The sequence below is a fragment of the Macaca thibetana genome, chromosome 7 (genome assembly GCF_024542745.1).
Source record: "Macaca thibetana thibetana isolate TM-01 chromosome 7, ASM2454274v1, whole genome shotgun sequence".
NCBI lineage: Eukaryota > Metazoa > Chordata > Mammalia > Primates > Cercopithecidae > Macaca > Macaca thibetana.
Window position 1 is genome coordinate 165,954,981 of NC_065584.1, and position 18,168 is coordinate 165,973,148.

At 47.0% G+C, this 18,168-nt stretch overlaps 1 protein-coding gene across 4 annotated transcripts in view; it reads left to right on the forward strand.

The window, feature by feature from the left end:
• CEMIP (cell migration inducing hyaluronidase 1) overlaps positions 1–18,168 on the forward strand; it is a 172,330-nt gene that overhangs the window by 145,206 nt on the left and 8,956 nt on the right. For all 4 annotated transcript variants that reach the window (XM_050798563.1, XM_050798564.1, XM_050798565.1 and 1 more), the window contains 9 exons: positions 633–764; positions 3,964–3,999; positions 4,081–4,236; positions 6,933–7,113; positions 8,317–8,532; positions 11,733–11,944; positions 12,883–13,068; positions 17,289–17,493; positions 17,663–17,749. In XM_050798563.1, coding sequence (XP_050654520.1) covers positions 633–764; positions 3,964–3,999; positions 4,081–4,236; positions 6,933–7,113; positions 8,317–8,532; positions 11,733–11,944; positions 12,883–13,068; positions 17,289–17,493; positions 17,663–17,749 — 1,411 coding nt within the window. The remainder of the gene's footprint in view (positions 1–632; positions 765–3,963; positions 4,000–4,080; positions 4,237–6,932; positions 7,114–8,316; positions 8,533–11,732; positions 11,945–12,882; positions 13,069–17,288; positions 17,494–17,662; positions 17,750–18,168) is intronic.

The following is an 18,168-nucleotide window of genomic DNA, read 5'->3' on the forward strand; positions in this document are numbered from 1 at the left end:
TTGGGCCAGGATGAAAAGATGAAGAGAATAGAAGGGAAGAATTTTACCATCAATTTAATGGGAAAGAACATGCAGGTCATGCCTATAAATAAACCTACTGTTCAGTTGAAAGCCAGGGGCAACTTTTAAAAGGTGCTTTAAAAACCTCAAGGTAATTAGCAAAACCAATCTCCTTTAAAGAGACAAGTTGCTTGCTCTCCATCAAAAGTGGGTAATATGGTAACATGATAGTCCACTCCGTTTTGTAGCTAAGAAGTGCTCAGAAAAGGCACTAGTTCAAGGTGACCTGCCAGTTAGTGCGAGAGCTGGGTATCTCCAGACTCTTCTCCTGGGCCACGAGGACTATGTCGCATGCCCTTGTGGGAATGGCTGTCTGAACTTTCCTCTGTGCTTTGACCCACTTGGGGGCAGGTTCTTCAGTATGTGAGGAGCCTGCATGGGCTGATGGAGGAGTGACCTCTTGCTTCTGTGATGAACTCAGAAAGTTCATTCCAGAGCCCAGGCAATGCAAATGGGTTTCTGTTTAGTCAGTGCCTTCCTGGGCACTGTGAGTAGAGAGAGGCTTACAGAGCCCAGAAGCAGAGGTGTGCCCCCAAAACCACCACCTGTGCCCTCCCCATGGTGTGCTGCAGATATAGCCCTCACCAGGATGCTGACCCGCTGAAGCCTCGGGAGCCAGCCATCATCAAGCACTTCATTGCCTACAAGAACCAGGACCATGGGGCCTGGCTGCGCGGTGGGGATGTGTGGCTGGACAGCTGCCGGTGAGTCAGAGTGGCGTGTGGCTTTGGCACAAAGGGGGCATGGCGCGTCTTCCCTCAGCCCCCCACAGAGAGAGGAGAGCAAAACAGAGAGGGGAAGCCAGACATACTGACGTTTGGCCTTCTGGTCCCCCAGCCAGGCAGGGGCATAGAATGGTAGCAGGCAGTGGCCAAAAAACAGCAACAACAAAGAAAAAATCAGAAAAAGCAAAACCTAAAAGCAGCATATTGGCTTCAGCCCATAGCGCCAGGTGCTGCGGGTTATGATTTGCTTCCAAATAGTCATTGGTCTTGGCTCTCTCAAGGTCACACGGCCCATCAGCTAAGGGAGGGAAGAAGAAAGAAGCCAGAATATTCTGGGCACTTACTGTGTGGAAGCCTTAGTTGCATTTCTTTCTTACCATGTTTCTCAAACATATAAATTACAATCTCCATTTTAGAGATGATAAACTGAGTTTCAGTTTAGTGAATTTCCCAAGGTCATGCAGTTAGCTAGTGTTTGAACTGGAACTTGGAGCTACAGTTCACTGGACTCCAAGACTCAAATGAAAAAGGCAGGGAACGCTGAGCTCTCATATGAAGTCCCTATATAAGTGACTGGCACATGCTGGACAAGATCCAGAAGGCACAGTCAGCAGAGCCGGGGTTTGTTTCCAGGGAGTATTGTGAAATGTCTCCTTGTCTGCCTTTTGTGTTAAAAATGGGAAATCAGAAACCCTATTAGGAAATAAACATATTTCTCTATTTTATTGTGACCAAGTAAAGGAGAAATAAAGGTGAAAGGGAACAAGATAAATTGAAAAGTATGTGAGGAGAAAAGCAGAGACACAGCATTGACAGAGAAGAGAGAGAGGGAGGGAGAGAAAGGCTGCTCAGATATGCAGAGATCTGGGGAGAAACTGACTTAGCAATGGAGCCCCAGGAAGATGCATGAGAGACAAAGAAGGGGAGGTGCAAAGGCTTTCGGGTCTCCCAGCCAGGCAGGGGCATAGAATGGCAGCAGGCAGTGGCCAAAAATAAACAATAAAATTTTTTTTTTAAAAAGTCAAAAAAACAAAACCTAAAAACAGAGGCAGAGAGACTGAGGGGGCCTTCTTTTTTTTTTTTTTTTTTTTTTTTTTGAGATGGAGTCTCACTCTCATCTGTGATGAGTCACCCAGGCTGGAGTGCAATGGTGTAATCTCAGCTCACTGCAACCTCCGCTTCCTGGGTTCAAGCAATTCTCCTGCTTCAGCCTCCCGAGTTACTGGGAATACAGGCATGCGACACCACACCCAGCTAATTTTTGTATTTTTAGTAGAGATGGGGTTTCACCACATTGGTCAGGCTGGTCTCAAACTCCTGACCTTGTGATTTGCCCACCTTGGCCTCCCAAAGTGCTGGGATTAAAGGCGTGAGTCACTTTGCCAGGCCGAGGGGCCTTCATTTTGCAAGAAAAGAAGTCATTCGTTTTAAAAAGAAGGGACGGGAAAGAAGAGAGCTGATTCTGGGTTTCTGAAGGGCATTTAGGGGAAGGGGACAGGGTTGTTCTGATTGGCTCTAGAAGGCAAAAGTGATAGGCATGGAGCAGGTTTCAGCTCTGGAGAAGGAAAAGCGTTCCTACCATATAAGACACCAGTCTATGTGATAAGCTGCCAGGCTCCTTATCCCTAGAGCAGATCCTAGAGCATCCTTGGGAGGGGCACTATGCAGAAGGTGGGTGGAAGCCTTGAGTTGAAGAGAAACTAGATGGTGTCAATGCCAAAATTCTTCGCAGTATCCTAAGTTCGGTAAATCTCTTGGTTCTGGTTGTGGGCATTTCAGAGTTTAGGTCCCTAAAGAGACGGTGAATGCCAGATTTAGGGCAGTAAGAAAAATTGCGAAGACCCCTCCTGCCAAAGTGGGTGTGTCTTTTACTCTCCCACCAGACTCATTCCAAGGTAGTCTAGGATCTGGCTGGCACCAAGGCTGTGGTCCTATGCGTGGACAAGGTTGGTGCAATAGAGGCTGACAGAAGATAGGGATCCCTTCAAGGATTGGAAGAATGAGGGAACCAGGAGCCGAGCACTGGGGGACAGAAGCAATGACAAAAAGCCATGGAGCGGTCTGGGAGACAAGACTCAGGAAGTTTTGGAAAATAAATGGAGTAGACAGTGCCCTAATGATGGGACTGGAATGATTCATTCGAACTAAATGTGCTTCAGAAAAAGAAAAAGGTCCATGTGTCTGAAAGAGGGTGAGCAGAGTATGAAAAAGTACATTGGGAATTAGAGAGCATGCCGGCCACCGGGACCAGCCTGGTGCAGCTGTTGTGGATTCACCAGGCCCTTGAACTTGGATCTATGAAGGATATAAAGCCATGGAAATTTTAGGGAGCAGAAAGGTTGGTGAGAATGGCACTTTGAGATGAGCCTGGTAGGGTGGACAGGACAGATGGAAGGAGCAGAGGCATGGAGACCAGTTAAATCTACCCCTGGGACACAGGAAGTGAAGGCAGCCACCGTATTTGGCCCTAGAGTCTGTGGTAGCACGGACCCAAGACTCAGCTCTGGATTCTGTGTAGTCCCTTGGCCCTCACAATCAGACACCCCCCAGGAGCATGCTCATCTGACCCCTAAAAAGGGCAGAGGTGAAAAGGAGCTAACGAGATGGTTCCAGCGCAATTGCAAAATGACTTCCTGCCCTTCTCAGGGCCAGCATCTGCCTGACTTCCCGGAAACTTGAAAAGTAGCTATTGCTGCCTCTCTCTATGGCTGAAACAGTAGTGAAGATGGTAAAAGAAAAAAATAGAAGTGCATTCACATACTCCACCTTTCCCTGGTGCTGGTCCTGAGAGCGGACCAGCTCTCAGGTCCTCCTGAACTCTCAAGTTCTCCTGATCCAACCCCAAACTAAGTCCTGGAATCACAGAGGATAGGGCTGGAGAGGGAGGCTCATGGACCCCAGTCTGCATGCTGTCAATGCCATTGAACATGGAGAGCCACAGAGGTCACTGTTTTCTCTCTAGAGTCAGAGTTGGAGTGGGAGGGGACCCAGAACATCCCCTTCCTGTGTAGAACAGGAGAGCCACAACTCCCAGAGCACACCTCTGCTTACAAAGAGACTCCTTCCTCTGCATGGTATTCAGTTTGACTCCAAGGGCAGGGAAGTGTCCTTCTCTCCACGACTCCACTGAATGTGAAGCCAGGACATGCTCTGACTATCTATCTGCTCTTGTCCACAGGTTTGCTGACAATGGCATCGGCCTAACCCTGGCCAGGTAAGGGCAACTGTCATTGTATTTGGACCGCTGTGGGATCTTGTCTCTGGACATCTCACCTTAAACATCTTCTCTCTACAGTGGTGGAACTTTCCCATATGATGACGGCTCCAAGCAAGAGATAAAGAACAGTTTGTTTGTTGGCGAGAGCGGCAACGTGGGGACAGAAATGATGGACAATAGGATCTGGGGCCCCGGTGGCTTGGACCATAGTGGAAGGACCCTCCCTATAGGCCAGTAGGTTTGCAACCATGTAGCTCCTTGTTCTGAGTGGCTTAACCTAAGTGGCTGTGTTGGAAGGGAAAAACTTAATGGGTAGTTTCTACCTGTTGACTCTGAATTCTTCTGTCCTCTACCAGCCAGAGGAATCATTGAGCTGACTGAGACTAACAATTAAGGGATGAAATCTGGAATGGGGAGAGAGAAGTCAAAAAATGGTGTGGAATATGAGTCAACAGGGTAATGTGGCCATCAAAATGCGTAATGTGTTCCTGGGCTACGTTAATGGGAATTTAGTGTCTGGGATCAGGGATCATGAGTCCTTTTCTCTGACAGCACACTCACTTGGAGTGTTGCATCCACTCCTGAGGATGGGAGAGCGATAGAGTCTGGCCAAAGCACACTTAAAGGAGAATAACCAGGAGGGTGACAAAAGCTGAAGCCATGTCACATGCAGGTTGGGGTCTTCAAACAGGAGACAGGATCATCACTTTGGGGACAACATGGGGGATATTGTTGCATGTTCTCAGAGCTGCTGTGCACATAGGGGATGAGACTCATTCTACAATGGTCCTTAGGGTTAGTTTACTGCAAGAAGGATGGATCTTTTTACATCAGATATGCTCAACAACAGAATAGCAGGACTGTCCTGAGGAGTCCTGGGCTCTGCAGCTGGGGAAGTTCAAATGAAGGTCAGACAATAAGCAGGTGGGTGGAGAGTGAGTGAGTGACTTGGAAGGTTGATGAGCAAACAGGGATAATGAACTCAGTCAATTCCTTGGAAAGCCACAGGCTGGGTCAGTGGTGAGGAAATCTCCCTTCTTCTGCTGGTGTTTCTGCTCAGATGTGAATTTAAGCCAGAGAGCAAGGTTCAGAGCCTGTGAGCAGCATGGTGGTCCCTGTGCTCCTGATGATAAGATCAGCCCTTCTTGTCTTTCTAAGCTTTCTACTCTTTCTCTAGGAAGATGTAATTTCTACTACTAGAGCCAGGGCACAAAATACACATTGACCTAAAACTTCCAACCCAAGTGGACATGGAAAAGACTTTGCAAAGGCAAAATCATGATCTCCTTCAGCACGAGGTGGGAGAAGCCCTTCCTTCTGTCTAACCTGAGTGACGGATCAGTCCCTTTCAGCATTTGTATGAGTGACCCTGAATCTGCACGTTCAGGGTTTCTTTGCCAAGAGTTAGCAGCCTCCCAGGGCCAGAATGCTCTGATGACTTCCAAAGGTGATCCTGTTTATGGAAACCTATCAGACTGAGGCATGTTCCTCAAATTGCATCTGCAAGTAGGAACCTAAGACCTTGCAATCCTCATCATGGTTGATCCATCTTGTATAGAGCTGGGTCAGGCTGAAGTATAAAACCTAAGTATAGAGCTAGTAAAAATGGACTGTCTCCAAAATATGTGAAATGAAAAAATGCATGGAGCCACCCCATGAGAATCAGGATTCTAGGTCATGATGTTAATCAATTATAAACATAAAAATATAGAAATGCAAGGAGTCTTTGGTGCCCGCTGAAGGCATGTTACCATGACTGCTGTGGCTAGGGTCTTCCTCAAGGAACCATATTGGAAAGGAAGGGAGCCCAGGGTTGAAGATCAGGGACAACTGGAGTATGGTCTCTCCCTGTGGGCAGATATTTTTTCTGCTTCTTTTTCCATCTTTCTATCTTTTCTTCTTTATATTTACTGTGGAAGAGAATGGGCTTGACCCAGATATAGAGACACCAGCATAAGCATACACGTTGGGTTTGGAGAAGGAGCAAGCCTAGACTGGGGCCAGGCCCAAGAAGGGCCACCAGGAAGCCCAGCCAACCTCCCAGACCCTTGTTTCCTGTGCTCTGCTCAGGAGTCGGAGACAATGGGAGAAGTGTGTCTGAGCAACCTACTCCATGCTAGACCAAGGCAAAATCTTTAAGTCACCAGTTCTTGTCCAGTCTCTCCTACCTCCACATCCAAGCCTGTGGCCGCTTCCTACCTCCTTCTGGGTCTCAGGGCCTTCTTGGGGTTCTCTGTCAGTCCACAGTCTTGCTTTTCAGTGGGACCTCCCTTTCTTCTAGGGGTGCTGAAAATGTTGCCTTACAATTACTTTTATCACATGTTTATCACCTTCCATTCTGTGTTCTTTTCCCCTCTGTTTCCCAAACCCAGCACACTGCCAGTGTGAAAGGCTTACTCACAGAGGAGAAACTCATGTGGGTCTTAATCTGATTAAATTGTTATAGCAACTAAAGCTAAGGCGATAATGACTAACAGCTCTACCTTCCCAAGAAACATATTATTGGCACGCTCCAGTGGTATTTACAGTATTTACCCAATGACTCTTTATATAATGGAAACACTGGGGGAAATGTTGAAATACAGGACCATTCTCCAAACTCCAAACCAGCAACTAGATGGATATTCATTCACTCATCCATCCATTCATCCATCCATCCATTCATCTGGCAGTCATTCATTGACAATTAGTTTGTCTATACATGCTTTAAATTAATTGATGAATTAATAATTCATTAATTAATGAATCAGTAATGATCTGGGGCAGGGGGAGTTGCTAGAGGTGGGGATCAGGAATGGTTTTACCCAGGAAGTCTCTGCTACCATCCACCTCAGAAGGGGCAAACAACATGGCGTTGAGACTGACATCTTACTTCCTTAACTCCATAGGAATGGACAACATTTAGACTGACATCTTCCTTAACTCCATAGGAATTTTCCGATTAGAGGAATTCAGTTCTATGATGGCCCCATCAACATCCAAAACTGCACTTTCCGAAAGTTTGTGGCCCTGGAGGGCCGGCACACCAGCGCCCTGGCCTTCCGCCTGAATAATGCCTGGCAGAGCTGCCCCCATAACAACGTGACCGGCATTGCCTTTGAGGACGTTCCGGTGAGTGAGGCGCCACGGCAGACTCCCGGCAAACCCAGACTTTGGATGGTGATTCACAAGTCCCCTGGGGCCCAGAGTTTGAGCTATTGCCACCACCGCAGGGGTTGAAAAGCCTCCTCCAACTAGGCTGGGCCATGTCCCAGTTTGCTCTTCATCCAAACTGGAAAAGTACAAGCGTAGGTTGCCCCACAGGTCAGGTCTGGGTAAATGCCCGCTTGCTCTCTCCCTGCTCAAAACTCAGGCCAGCCTCCAGAGGACCCCGACGTGTGGATCGAGGTTCCTAGGCTGTTCCTCCAAGGGTCTTGACTTTGACAAACTGAGTCTTATGACCAGGCCACCTGAGTTGGCACAAAGAATCTAACAAGCCCCACAGTTTCCAAGGGAAGTCTTAACTGATGATGTTCTGTTTAATCTCTCCCCAAGAGCAGACTATAAACAGAGCCTTCCTTGCCCTAGACAGAGAAGGCAGAAGAGGAGCTGAGGATTAGGAGATCAGGAGCAAGGGCTGCCCCGTGAGACCAGCCGGGGCCAGGCCTCCTGTGCATTTCCTTCAGGTTATGGATTCCCAGACTTTTCCCTCCTTCTCCTCCCTGCTCCTGCCTTTTGCCTGTTTGCCCAGTTTCTGGCAGGCTGAGGGAAATGATGTGAAACTGAAATGACTTAATATCTTTACTCAGGCGACTGAGGGCCTGAAAAAGGTCAGTCATGGAAATCTGAGAGGGCCCATGCTGCAAAACTGTCTTCCTGAAACATGCCACACACACATTTTCTCCCGCACATGGATGCCCCCGTGTGTGTGTGTATGTGTAAACGTGTGTGTGCCCTTTCTCATACACACATCACCACCACCTCCCTCTCACACACATTCACACTCACAGTCCTCAGTCCCCCTCCTCCATCTCTGCAGTTGGTGAAGCCTGTGTGTCAGAGCAGTCTCCAAGCTCACCCACAGCAGCCAACCCTCCAGCGAGCAGAGGCCAAGAGTGTGTGCTAGGTCTGGGAGTTGAGGCACGGTGAACCTTTGACTGTGACTCCGGTTGCATCGGAGGGGTCAGCCTTGCGGTTTCTCTCAGTGCCCGAGAGCATCTTTGTTTTGGCTGGCTTGTAATGTCAGTGGAAATCGGAAACCTCGCCCTGGCCTGATGACGGCTGCAGTTTCCCTTCACCTTCTAGCCCTGCCTAACTTTCCTGGGCTCTGTTTAGATTACTTCCAGAGTGTTCTTCGGAGAGCCTGGGCCCTGGTTCAACCAGCTGGACATGGATGGGGATAAGACATCTGTGTTCCATGACATCGATGGTTCCGTGTCCGAGTACCCTGGCTCCTACCTCACGAAGGATGACAACTGGCTGGTCCGGCACCCAGACTGCATCAATGTTCCCGACTGGAGAGGGGCCATTTGCAGTGGGCGCTATGCACAGGTGGGGACACCTTTCTGGGGGCCGGTCACTCACTTATTCACTCATGCAACAAGCATTCACTGAGTGTCTACTGTATGCCTAGCTCTGTCTCAGGGCACAAAGAGATACAGGATTTTTTTTTCTTTTTCTTTCTTTCTTTTAATTTTTTTCCTCTCACCCAGTAGGATTTTTACAAAGTTAAAATCAAAACACTTGGTAAACAGAATGCTTAGAAAAAAAAGAACCCTCTGGGTCAAATGCTTCGATTCAAGTCAGGTTCCAACACTTACCATTGGACTTTGGGCAAATTACTTGGACTCTTGGAGCTTCAGTTTCCTCACCTATAAAATAGTTGAACTTTCCTAGCGAGATTTTGGGGGTGGTTTCAGAAAATACATGTAAAATGTTTCACCAGCCCTATCCAATAGAAATATAACGCAAGCCATACATGTAATCTTAAATTTTCTGGTAGCCATGTTAAAAAGTAAAAAGAAACATAATTTAATTTTAATAATACTTTAATTGTATTCAAAATACTATCATTCAACATGAATCAGTGTAGAAAATCATTAAACAGTTCTTGTTTTTTTTTCTGTCTTCAAAATCCACTGTTGCCCACTCAATTTTCAATCAAGGGAAGTGTAGTCCTACTGAAACAATAACGTTGTGTTTAATGTGAATTTTAAATTTTATTTTAAATTTATTTTTGCATTTTTATTGCTATATAGTATATTCTCTTGGAGCATGCATGATATTTTGATACATGTATATAATATGTAATGATCAAATCAGGGTAATGGGATAGGAAAAAATATTTACATTGCTTTTGTTTTGAAATTTAAATGAATTAAAGTTTAAAATTCAGATCCTGAGTCACAGTGGCCACATGTCCAGTGCTCAGTGGCCACATGAGGGACAGGGCAGGTCTAGATGGTGCCTAGAATGGGGCAGAACTGAAAATATTAGTTAGCTATTATTATATTATTGTTACTTCTAGTATTTTGATGAATGACTAATGAATAAATGACTAAGGGCAGAGAGGCCTGACAAAATGAATTGTCAGGTTCACAGTGAGCCAGATCATCTCAGAGAGTGAAGGAAACATGTATGAATGAAGACGCTGTCTTCAAAACTATCCTACAAGGCAGGCATTATTATCACCACTGTGGGTGTCAGGAATTGGGGTGTTAGAAAAGAGCTAAATGGTGGTTTGGGTGTGAAGGAGTGATAGGAGAGGGAGATAGTGTTGGGCTGAAGGAAAAGGGCCATAAGGGGCAAAGGGGGCACAGGGTGCAGCTGGTGGGGGTCAGGTGCCAGCGGCGGTGGCAGGGCTAGCATTTAGCAGGAAGAAGGACCACAGGAAGACTGGGGCAGAGGGCAGGAAGCTGAGGGTGTTTCTCTCTGCAGTAGAAGGTGATGTCATGTGCTGAGAATTTGGGGATTGGGCTTGAGGAAAGTAACCTCCAGAGAGTGATAAAGATTTGGAAGAGCTGCTGTAGAGTGGAAAATGTTGACAACAAGCTTGTGGAAGGAGCACCTGGCAGTGTTGAAAACCTAGCGGAGACTGGAGGCGGTGCATTTGCAGAGGCATCTCTCTCCCAGGCTGTGGGATTTTCTCAGCTCTGCTCAAGAGCCCTGGGAGAGGCGGAGCTGTGCAATGAGTCAGGGGGAGGCTTCTGCTGCAGGTGTGGGCAGAGGAAGGGCCAAGATCCTAATGGGAGTGAGTGGTTGATGTGATGGTCTGAGAAAGATAAGAAGGGAAGTGGAGTCAGAAGGGAGCTGATGGAGGACAGTCATGCCCTGAGTAATTGAAGGATGACCAAACCCTCAAGCCTGGCATCCATGCTGTTAGCATTACACAGCCTCAGCTCAAGGTCTAGGTATCCCATACGGAGCCTTGATTTTCCTTCCCACACTTTCTTTCTGATACGTTGCTTATCTTCTGTGAAGAAAAGCTCATTGTTAGAGCTTGCCAGATTATCATAACTGGCAACTGGTTAACTGTTATCCATAGTATTTTCCCTTCACTTTACATCTTACAAAATGCTTTAATGTATCCTTTACCTTCTGATACTCAGGGCAACTCCCTAAGATGGGCAGGGTTGGTTTCTCTTTCCATCTTATATGCGATAAAACTAGAGAGGAAGATAACCACTTCTTTCCAAAAGCACAACATCATTGCACATTGGTGTGATTGTCTCTCTTGGCCACAGTTATGGGGATATCGTTTTATGAATTTGGGATGTGCCATAAAACAGGACACAGTGGGTTTTTTTGTTTTTTGTTTTTTTTGTTTTGTTTTGTTTTTTGAGACAGAGTTTCACTCTTGTCCAGGCTGGAGTGCAATGGCGTGATCTTGGCTCACCACAACCTCCGCCTCCCAGGTTCAAGAGACTCTCCTGCCTCAGCCTCCCTAGTAGCTGGGATTACAGGCATGTGCTACCACGCCCGGCTAATTTTGTATTTTTAGTAGAGACAGGGTTTCTCCATGTCTGTCAGGGTGGTCTCAAACTCCCAACCTCAGGTGATCCGCCCACTTCGGTCTCCCAAAGTGCTGGGATTACAGGCGTGAGCCACTGTGCCTGGCCGACACAGTGTTTTAAACCAATGCTGGGCTAAAGCATCCAGGCTCTTAGGTCCCTGGATCTCAATGGCTGACAGTCTTGCTTTCGGTTTTTCCTCTGAAATGAGGCACCATTTATTCATGCAGTGTGTTGTGGCACCACAAGGACTGGCCTCAGGGGCCAGACACTGAGAGGGAGTAGGAGGGAGAAATAGGCCAACACACCCAGGCACTCTCTCAAATGCAGGCAGAGTAACTGCCAGTTATAGGCGAGTTGCATTTTATGGTAGAATTATAAAAGTTCTCTCTTCCTCTCACTCCCTTCCTCCTCCGTCCACATCTCTGTCCTTTGTCCAAAATTTGCCATCTGACTATTATGCAGGCTCTTCTCAAATTTCCACTGGAAGCTCAACAGAGCACTTTTATGAAGATGCACAGAAAGCATTAGCTGGATTACACAGTAAGGCCTGGGCTGTGTCCACCAGCAGAAAGAGATGTCCCCTTATTTGGCCTTTCTTTCATTCAAGCCTTCTAAAAAGGGTTCTGTAAAGAGAAAGTGCCTTTGAAAGTGCAGTCTGTAGTCAGATGTTAACCAGACACTCTTGGAATAACCCTTTGTAATAGCCTCATTGTGTGTTTCCTTTTTGGGTTTTAAAAGATGTACATTCAAGCCTACAAGACCAGTAACCTGCGAATGAAGATCATCAAGAATGACTTCCCCAGCCACCCTCTCTACCTGGAGGGGGCGCTCACCAGGAGCACCCATTACCAGCAGTACCAGCCGGTTGTCACCCTGCAGAAGGGCTACACCATCCACTGGGACCAGACGGCCCCCGCCGAACTCGCCATCTGGCTCATCAACTTCAACAAGTGAGTGGGTGCCCGGCCAGGAGCAGTGAGATCTGTGGGCAGCTGCTCTGACTGAGCTCAAAGCTGATAACGATGACTTGTTGCAAAGTCCTGGCCTTGCCTCTTATGGAACCACAAGCTAGCCCATGTGATTGATCCCTGCAGGAGTACCTAGAGGGGCTGACATCACCCAGGAGTTAAGCATTAAAGGACACAGGCCAAGCCCCCGCTCCGGCATGGGTGACCTTGGGTAGGGCATGTAACCTCTTGAGCCTGAGCTCCTTGATCTTTGAGTTGAGGATAGTATTATCGTGCAGGAGTGCAATGAGGATCTAGGGAGATGAGGTATGGTGGGCACCCAGGACCTGGCATTAGCGAGTGCTCGATAGATGGCAAAAATATCTGGGTATTGTTGTTACCATCCTACAGAGAGGGAAATGAGGTTCTGCGAGATAAAGTGATGAGGGTGAGGGCATCTAGATAGGGCTTCCTATATTTAGATTCAAGTATTTTCTATGCACATTATTTACTTGTCACAGTATTTCTGTGAGACGGACATTGATCAGATGTGGGAAATGAGACCGCAGAGATGAAATGGATCCTACAATCAAGCTGGACCCAGAAGGGGCTGAGCCTAGGTCCTTTGGATCCTGTGCTCTTTAACTACAAAAAGAATGTCTTTTTCCCAAAGTTCCATACGGAGCACCCCCAGGGTTGGCCCTGGAGACACACCAGTGAAGCATTCAGACTCTCTGCTCACAGGCGGCCATTGTCTCTCCCTCGCTCCTTGAACACTGCAACTCAGTCGCCATGGCAGCAAATGTTCTTTCAAAATTTCCCATACAAAAGTGGAGGTGTCATTTGGTGGAGGTTTTTTGGTCTGTTTCTCCAAGGCATGCTCCAGAGGCCCTGTGGCCTGGACACCCTTGCTTGTAACCTGACTCTACTTCCAATCCTAGGGGCGACTGGATCCGAGTGGGGCTCTGCTACCCGAGAGGCACCACCTTCTCCATCCTCTCGGATGTTCACAATCGCCTGCTGAAGCAAACGTCCAAGACAGGTGTCTTTGTGAGGACCTTGCAGATGGACAAAGTGGAGCAGAGCTATCCTGGCAGGAGCCACTACTACTGGGACGAAGACTCAGGGTGAGCAGGTGCCCACCTGGCTGCAGGAAAGTGGCTCGACCTCATCTTGTCCCCTTGGCCTTTCCAATAAGTCTGAGAACAGCCATGTAGTTAATGCCAATTAATGTAAGACATGTTTCTAGGCATTTTGATTCTAAGGCTGGCTGTCCCATACATTAATGACATTTTTAAAACTGTTAAGCTTTAAAAGTAAAATAAACACTCTATTAAATATACATATACATGTAGGGAATTTACATATTTCAAAAAAAAAAAAAAGTGAAGGCAGTAAATCTTAGAATCCAGAAAACATGGTACATTATCTCAAATCTTCACAACAACCCACTTGGAGCAGAGGATTAAGAGATGGGCAGCCAGGTGTGGTGACTCACACCTCCCAGCACTTTGGGAGGCCGAGGTGTGTGGATCACAAGGTCAAGAGTTCGAGACCAGCCTGGCCAACATGGTGAAACCCCATCTTTACTAAAAATACAAAAATCATCTGGGCATGGTGGTGCATGCCTGTAATCCCAGCTACTCAGGAGGCTGAGGCAAGAGAATTGCTTGAACCTGGGAGGCAGAGGTTGCAGTGAGCCAAGATTGCGTCATTGCACTCCAGCCTGGGTGACAGAGTGAGACTCTACCTCAAAAAAAAAAAAAAAAAAAAAAAAGAGAGAGAGAGAGAGAGTGAAAGAGATGGGCAAAGAAGGCACAGGGAAAATAGGAGAGACTTCCTGAGATCATAGCATAAATTTGACCCAGCTGGATTTGAACCTAGATCTGTCTGTCTTCAAAGCCCCTCACCCTTTTACTAACCTGCACTAGGTTCTATTCAATAGAGATATAATGAAAACAGAGTATCTGTTCCTGGGAGTTCTTTGATCCCCTCTCTTAAAAAGAAATTTAGTCTAATATCTTAAGAATGCCAAGCCAGCTCCACAGCGATGTCGATAGCAAACTGTGAGGAGTAAGGGTGAAAGATCATTTGATGGCCCGTTTTCTATTCTTATATGGAAGCCAATGATAAGGAAACTGATAACAGGTGATCTGTCTTATTTATGGCTCCATCAATTTGATTAAGGGAAAATTAAAATTTAGAATCAAAAGTATAAGTACAATGTTGGGATGGGAGGGCAATAGAAAATACCTTTCTCCCCACACAAGCGCTAAGCCAGTTGGGGGCAGACAAGCTGGCAGGTGAAGAGGAAGCGATCCATTTTATTGATGATAAAGCTGTTGGAGAATAGAGCTTCCCAATATCGTCCCCAATTTTACCTTCTCCGCCGCAGGTAGCACTGAGCACAGGCTCCCCACATAGGGCCCAGCTCCCAAACCTCAGAGCATGTAAGACAGACCAGAGTGCCCCTGCTCTACGGGCTGAGCCAAATACCCAAAACCAACCAATTATGAGACACTCTCTTCCCATGGGAAGAAGTGGACGAGGGGAGGGACCAGGGGCCAGGAGTATTTAGGAAAATCCTCCCATATGAAAACCAGAGGAGGAGGAATGAGATATGCTCCACATACCACTAGGAAACATTATGATTAAAGTAACAGATGTTGATAAGGTAAAGTCCCTGGGATACCATCCATGCAGATTTTCTTCTTTTCGGCTCGTGAGCTGAAATGTTCAAAAGATGTGAAATTTTCAAATGGAAACTTCCACTAAGTAAGTTGAACCTCTTTGATCAAAGTCTTAAAAATCTAAGGCTTGTCCGCTTGTCACCTTAAGCACATTTTTTTGGTTGGTAGCTTAGCTTAGCCCTATGCCTGTTGATCATTACGTTGTGTTTCAATTCGGCGATGCCTTAGGGACCAGGAGTTGGGTTATAGGGGGTCTGTTTCCCGTGGAGAACAACTGCAAACTGTTGGGCTTTTAAAAATCTTTCTGCCTTATACATTTGTTATTTTTTATATTCAGAGCACCTGCCTTTAGCAGCTACCTTCTAATAATCTACTATGGGCTAGGATACTTAACAACTAGCTTGCTATAATTAGGGGTAAAATTAAAATAAGTCAGCTGAAAGGGAGGGGGTTTCAAAGTGTGAAATACATAAGCTGCCATTTTTTCCAGGTTAAAAAAACTCTTAAGTGATTGTAGCTGTGTTCTGGATAGCTAAGTTTGCTTAACACCACCTCAGTGAATTATTATAATGATTCTTACTAAATAATAAACAAGTATATTATTTAAGGTGCACAGCCATCAATAGCGCTGCTCTGCAACATTACCTGGTCATAGCGAGGATTTGAGCACTGGGCTGGCAGGTGCCCAGGCCCATGCTGCTTTTGTGCCTCCCAGGGCCTTGCAGTTCAGCCAGCTTGCACACATCCAAGTTGTAGGTCAGGATTAGGGAAGGCAGCTGCTACCTACCACGGGCTGGATGGTCTTTTAGGTCACTCCCGATTTAGATAATCTGATATATAATGGCAACAGAGAAACTTGAATACTGTTAAGTTTTGTGCAGAAGCCTCAGGACCAATCCCATTTCTGTGCCTTGGTTCCAGGAGTGGTTTGGACCATGTTGGGAGCCTGCAGGGAGACGTGACCATGGGCAGCACTGAACTGCCTTCCTCCTAAGCTGCTCAAAGTGGGTGCTCACCTGCCTCCCCAACTTCCCCACCATGCGGGCATGGAGCACAGATATGGCTGCTCTGCTGTCAGCCCTGAGCACGAGGCCTCTGTAACAGTCAGTTTCTACTTTATTCTGAGATCACTTGATGTGGATGGCTTGAAACATAAAACCACTCAAGGAAGCTCAGATTAAGTGGAGGTGCTACAGAGAGAAGACCAAGGGGTCTTCAAGAACTAAAAACCCAGTTGGGCCTCACGGGCTCAGGTGCTGAAAACAACAAGGAGACAGCCTGCCTACCCCTTGTGTCTCTCCATCTCCCCATGTTCACACACATACGCACACATGCTTGGCCTCTTGTTTCAGCTACTTGCTACAAACTGCCTTCCTCTGGCGATTCCTTAGCAGGCACGGGGCACAACAAGGTTGTCAGCCCCGACTCCATGTGGTCTTTTAGTTCAAGCACCAACCAGTGGTGGACAAGACCTGCTGGGTCCCATGAGAGTGAGAATCTTGGTTACTGGGTAGCCAATCCATGGCCCCTCTGTGAGTCCAATGTGTGCCCCTGGTCTGAGCAGCTCTGTGGTAGGGGTTTGGAGGTGATGGCATTGTGGTGCAAACCCAGCTCCCTAGTCTGAATGGGCTCAGTGAAGGCTTGGTCCCTAGAGCAAGATGGGTGGTAGATACCCCATATCCTATCTTCCCATGTTTCAGACGCAGGACTCAGCCTGCGAGTGCTTTGTTGCACTAAAAGAACAATAATGAATCCCAAGTGAGTACTGTGTTTTCCTTACAATCTGACTCCCTTTAACACTGGGTCAGCTTCCTTTACAATAATAATAATAATTATTATTATTATTATTATTATTATTTTTTTTTTTTTTGAGACGGAGTCTCACGCTGTTGCCCAGGCTGGAGTGCAGTGGCGCGATCTCGGCTCACTGCAAGCTCCGCCTCCTGGGTTCAGGCCATTCTCCTGCCTCAGCCTCCTGAGTAGCTAGGACTACAGGTGCCCGCCACCGCGCCCGGCTAATTTTTTTTTGTATTTTTAGTAGAGACTGGGTTTCACTGTGGTCTCGATCTCCTGACCTTGTGATCCGCCCGCCTCGGCCTCCCAAAGTGCTGGGATTACAGGCTTGAGCCACCGCGCCCGGCCAATAATAATAATTATTTTAAATAAATTATAAAATAATTTTTGGAATAGATTATGGTTTGGAGAAAAGTTGAGTTAGGAAGACAGAGCATTTCCTCACCAGTCACCATGCTGGGATGGAAAATGCTGGCTCTGTCACCTCCCAGCTGTGTGGTCCTGGGTGAGTCACTTCACTTCTCTGAGCCACCATTTTCCCATCCAGGAATTCAGGATGATAATAGTACCTACTGGACAGGATTGTTTGAGGATTAAATGAGATATGTTGATTTACTATGTGTGCACGGCGTGGCACATAAAACGTGCTCAGAATAGAATTGCCATTCTCATAGCTTTTTCTTCAATGCATTTGTTCCTTATTTCTCCAACTACATACAACTCTGTGATAGACATGGTTCCATTCTATAAGGCCGCTGGGTCAACCTGCTGTGACCAGCTCAGAGTAAATATCTCGGTGGGTGAGAGGAGAAGGGGAGGTTTGAGTGCCCAAGCAAATGCCCAGCAATGCTCCTTGTGTGCAGGCTGTTGTTCCTGAAGCTGAAAGCTCAGAACGAGAGAGAGAAGTTTGCTTTCTGCTCCATGAAAGGCTGTGAGAGGATAAAGATTAAAGCTCTGATCCCAAAGAACGCAGGCGTCAGTGACTGCACAGCCACAGCCTACCCCAAGTTCACCGAGAGGGCTGTCGTGGACGTGCCAATGCCCAAGAAGCTCCTTGGTTCTCAGCTGGTGAGTGGCTGACAGCAAGCCTGGACCCCTTTGCCGTCCAGTTAGGCCCAGACCCAGTTAGGTCCCTCACTCAGCTCCACAAACCATTTCCTGTGACTGGGGATACAGGAAGAGTTGGGGAATGACCACCCAAACCTAACAATTGCATTGGGTTCTATGTGTTTTCCAGAAAACAAAGGACCATTTCTTGGAGGTGAAGATGGAGAGTTCCAAGCAGCACTTCTTCCACCTTTGGAACGACTTTGCTTACATTGAAGTAAGTGCCTCCGGCCCCTGGAGGATTAGGGTTTGCTCAATGAGAGGTGATACTGTGTCCTGGAGCTGCTGTCACAAATTCCTACAAACTGGGTGGTTTGCATTAAACAAGAGAAAGTTATTCTCACAGTTCAGGAGGCCAGAAGTTCAAGAGCAAGGTGTTGGCAGCAGTGGTTTCCTTCGGGGGCTAGGGGCGGGGAACCTGTTCTATGCCTCTTCTCGCTTCTGGTGGCTGCCGGCACTCCTGCACACTCCTCGGCTTGCAGACACTTTAATCTCTGTCTTTATGTGGACTTTTCTCCTGAGTGTCTGCGTCTCACCTCTCCTCCTGCCTTTTTTTTTTTTTTTTACAAAGGCACCTATCTTTGAATTTAGGGCCCACCCTAAAAATCCAGATGGTTTCATCAAAAAATCTTTAAC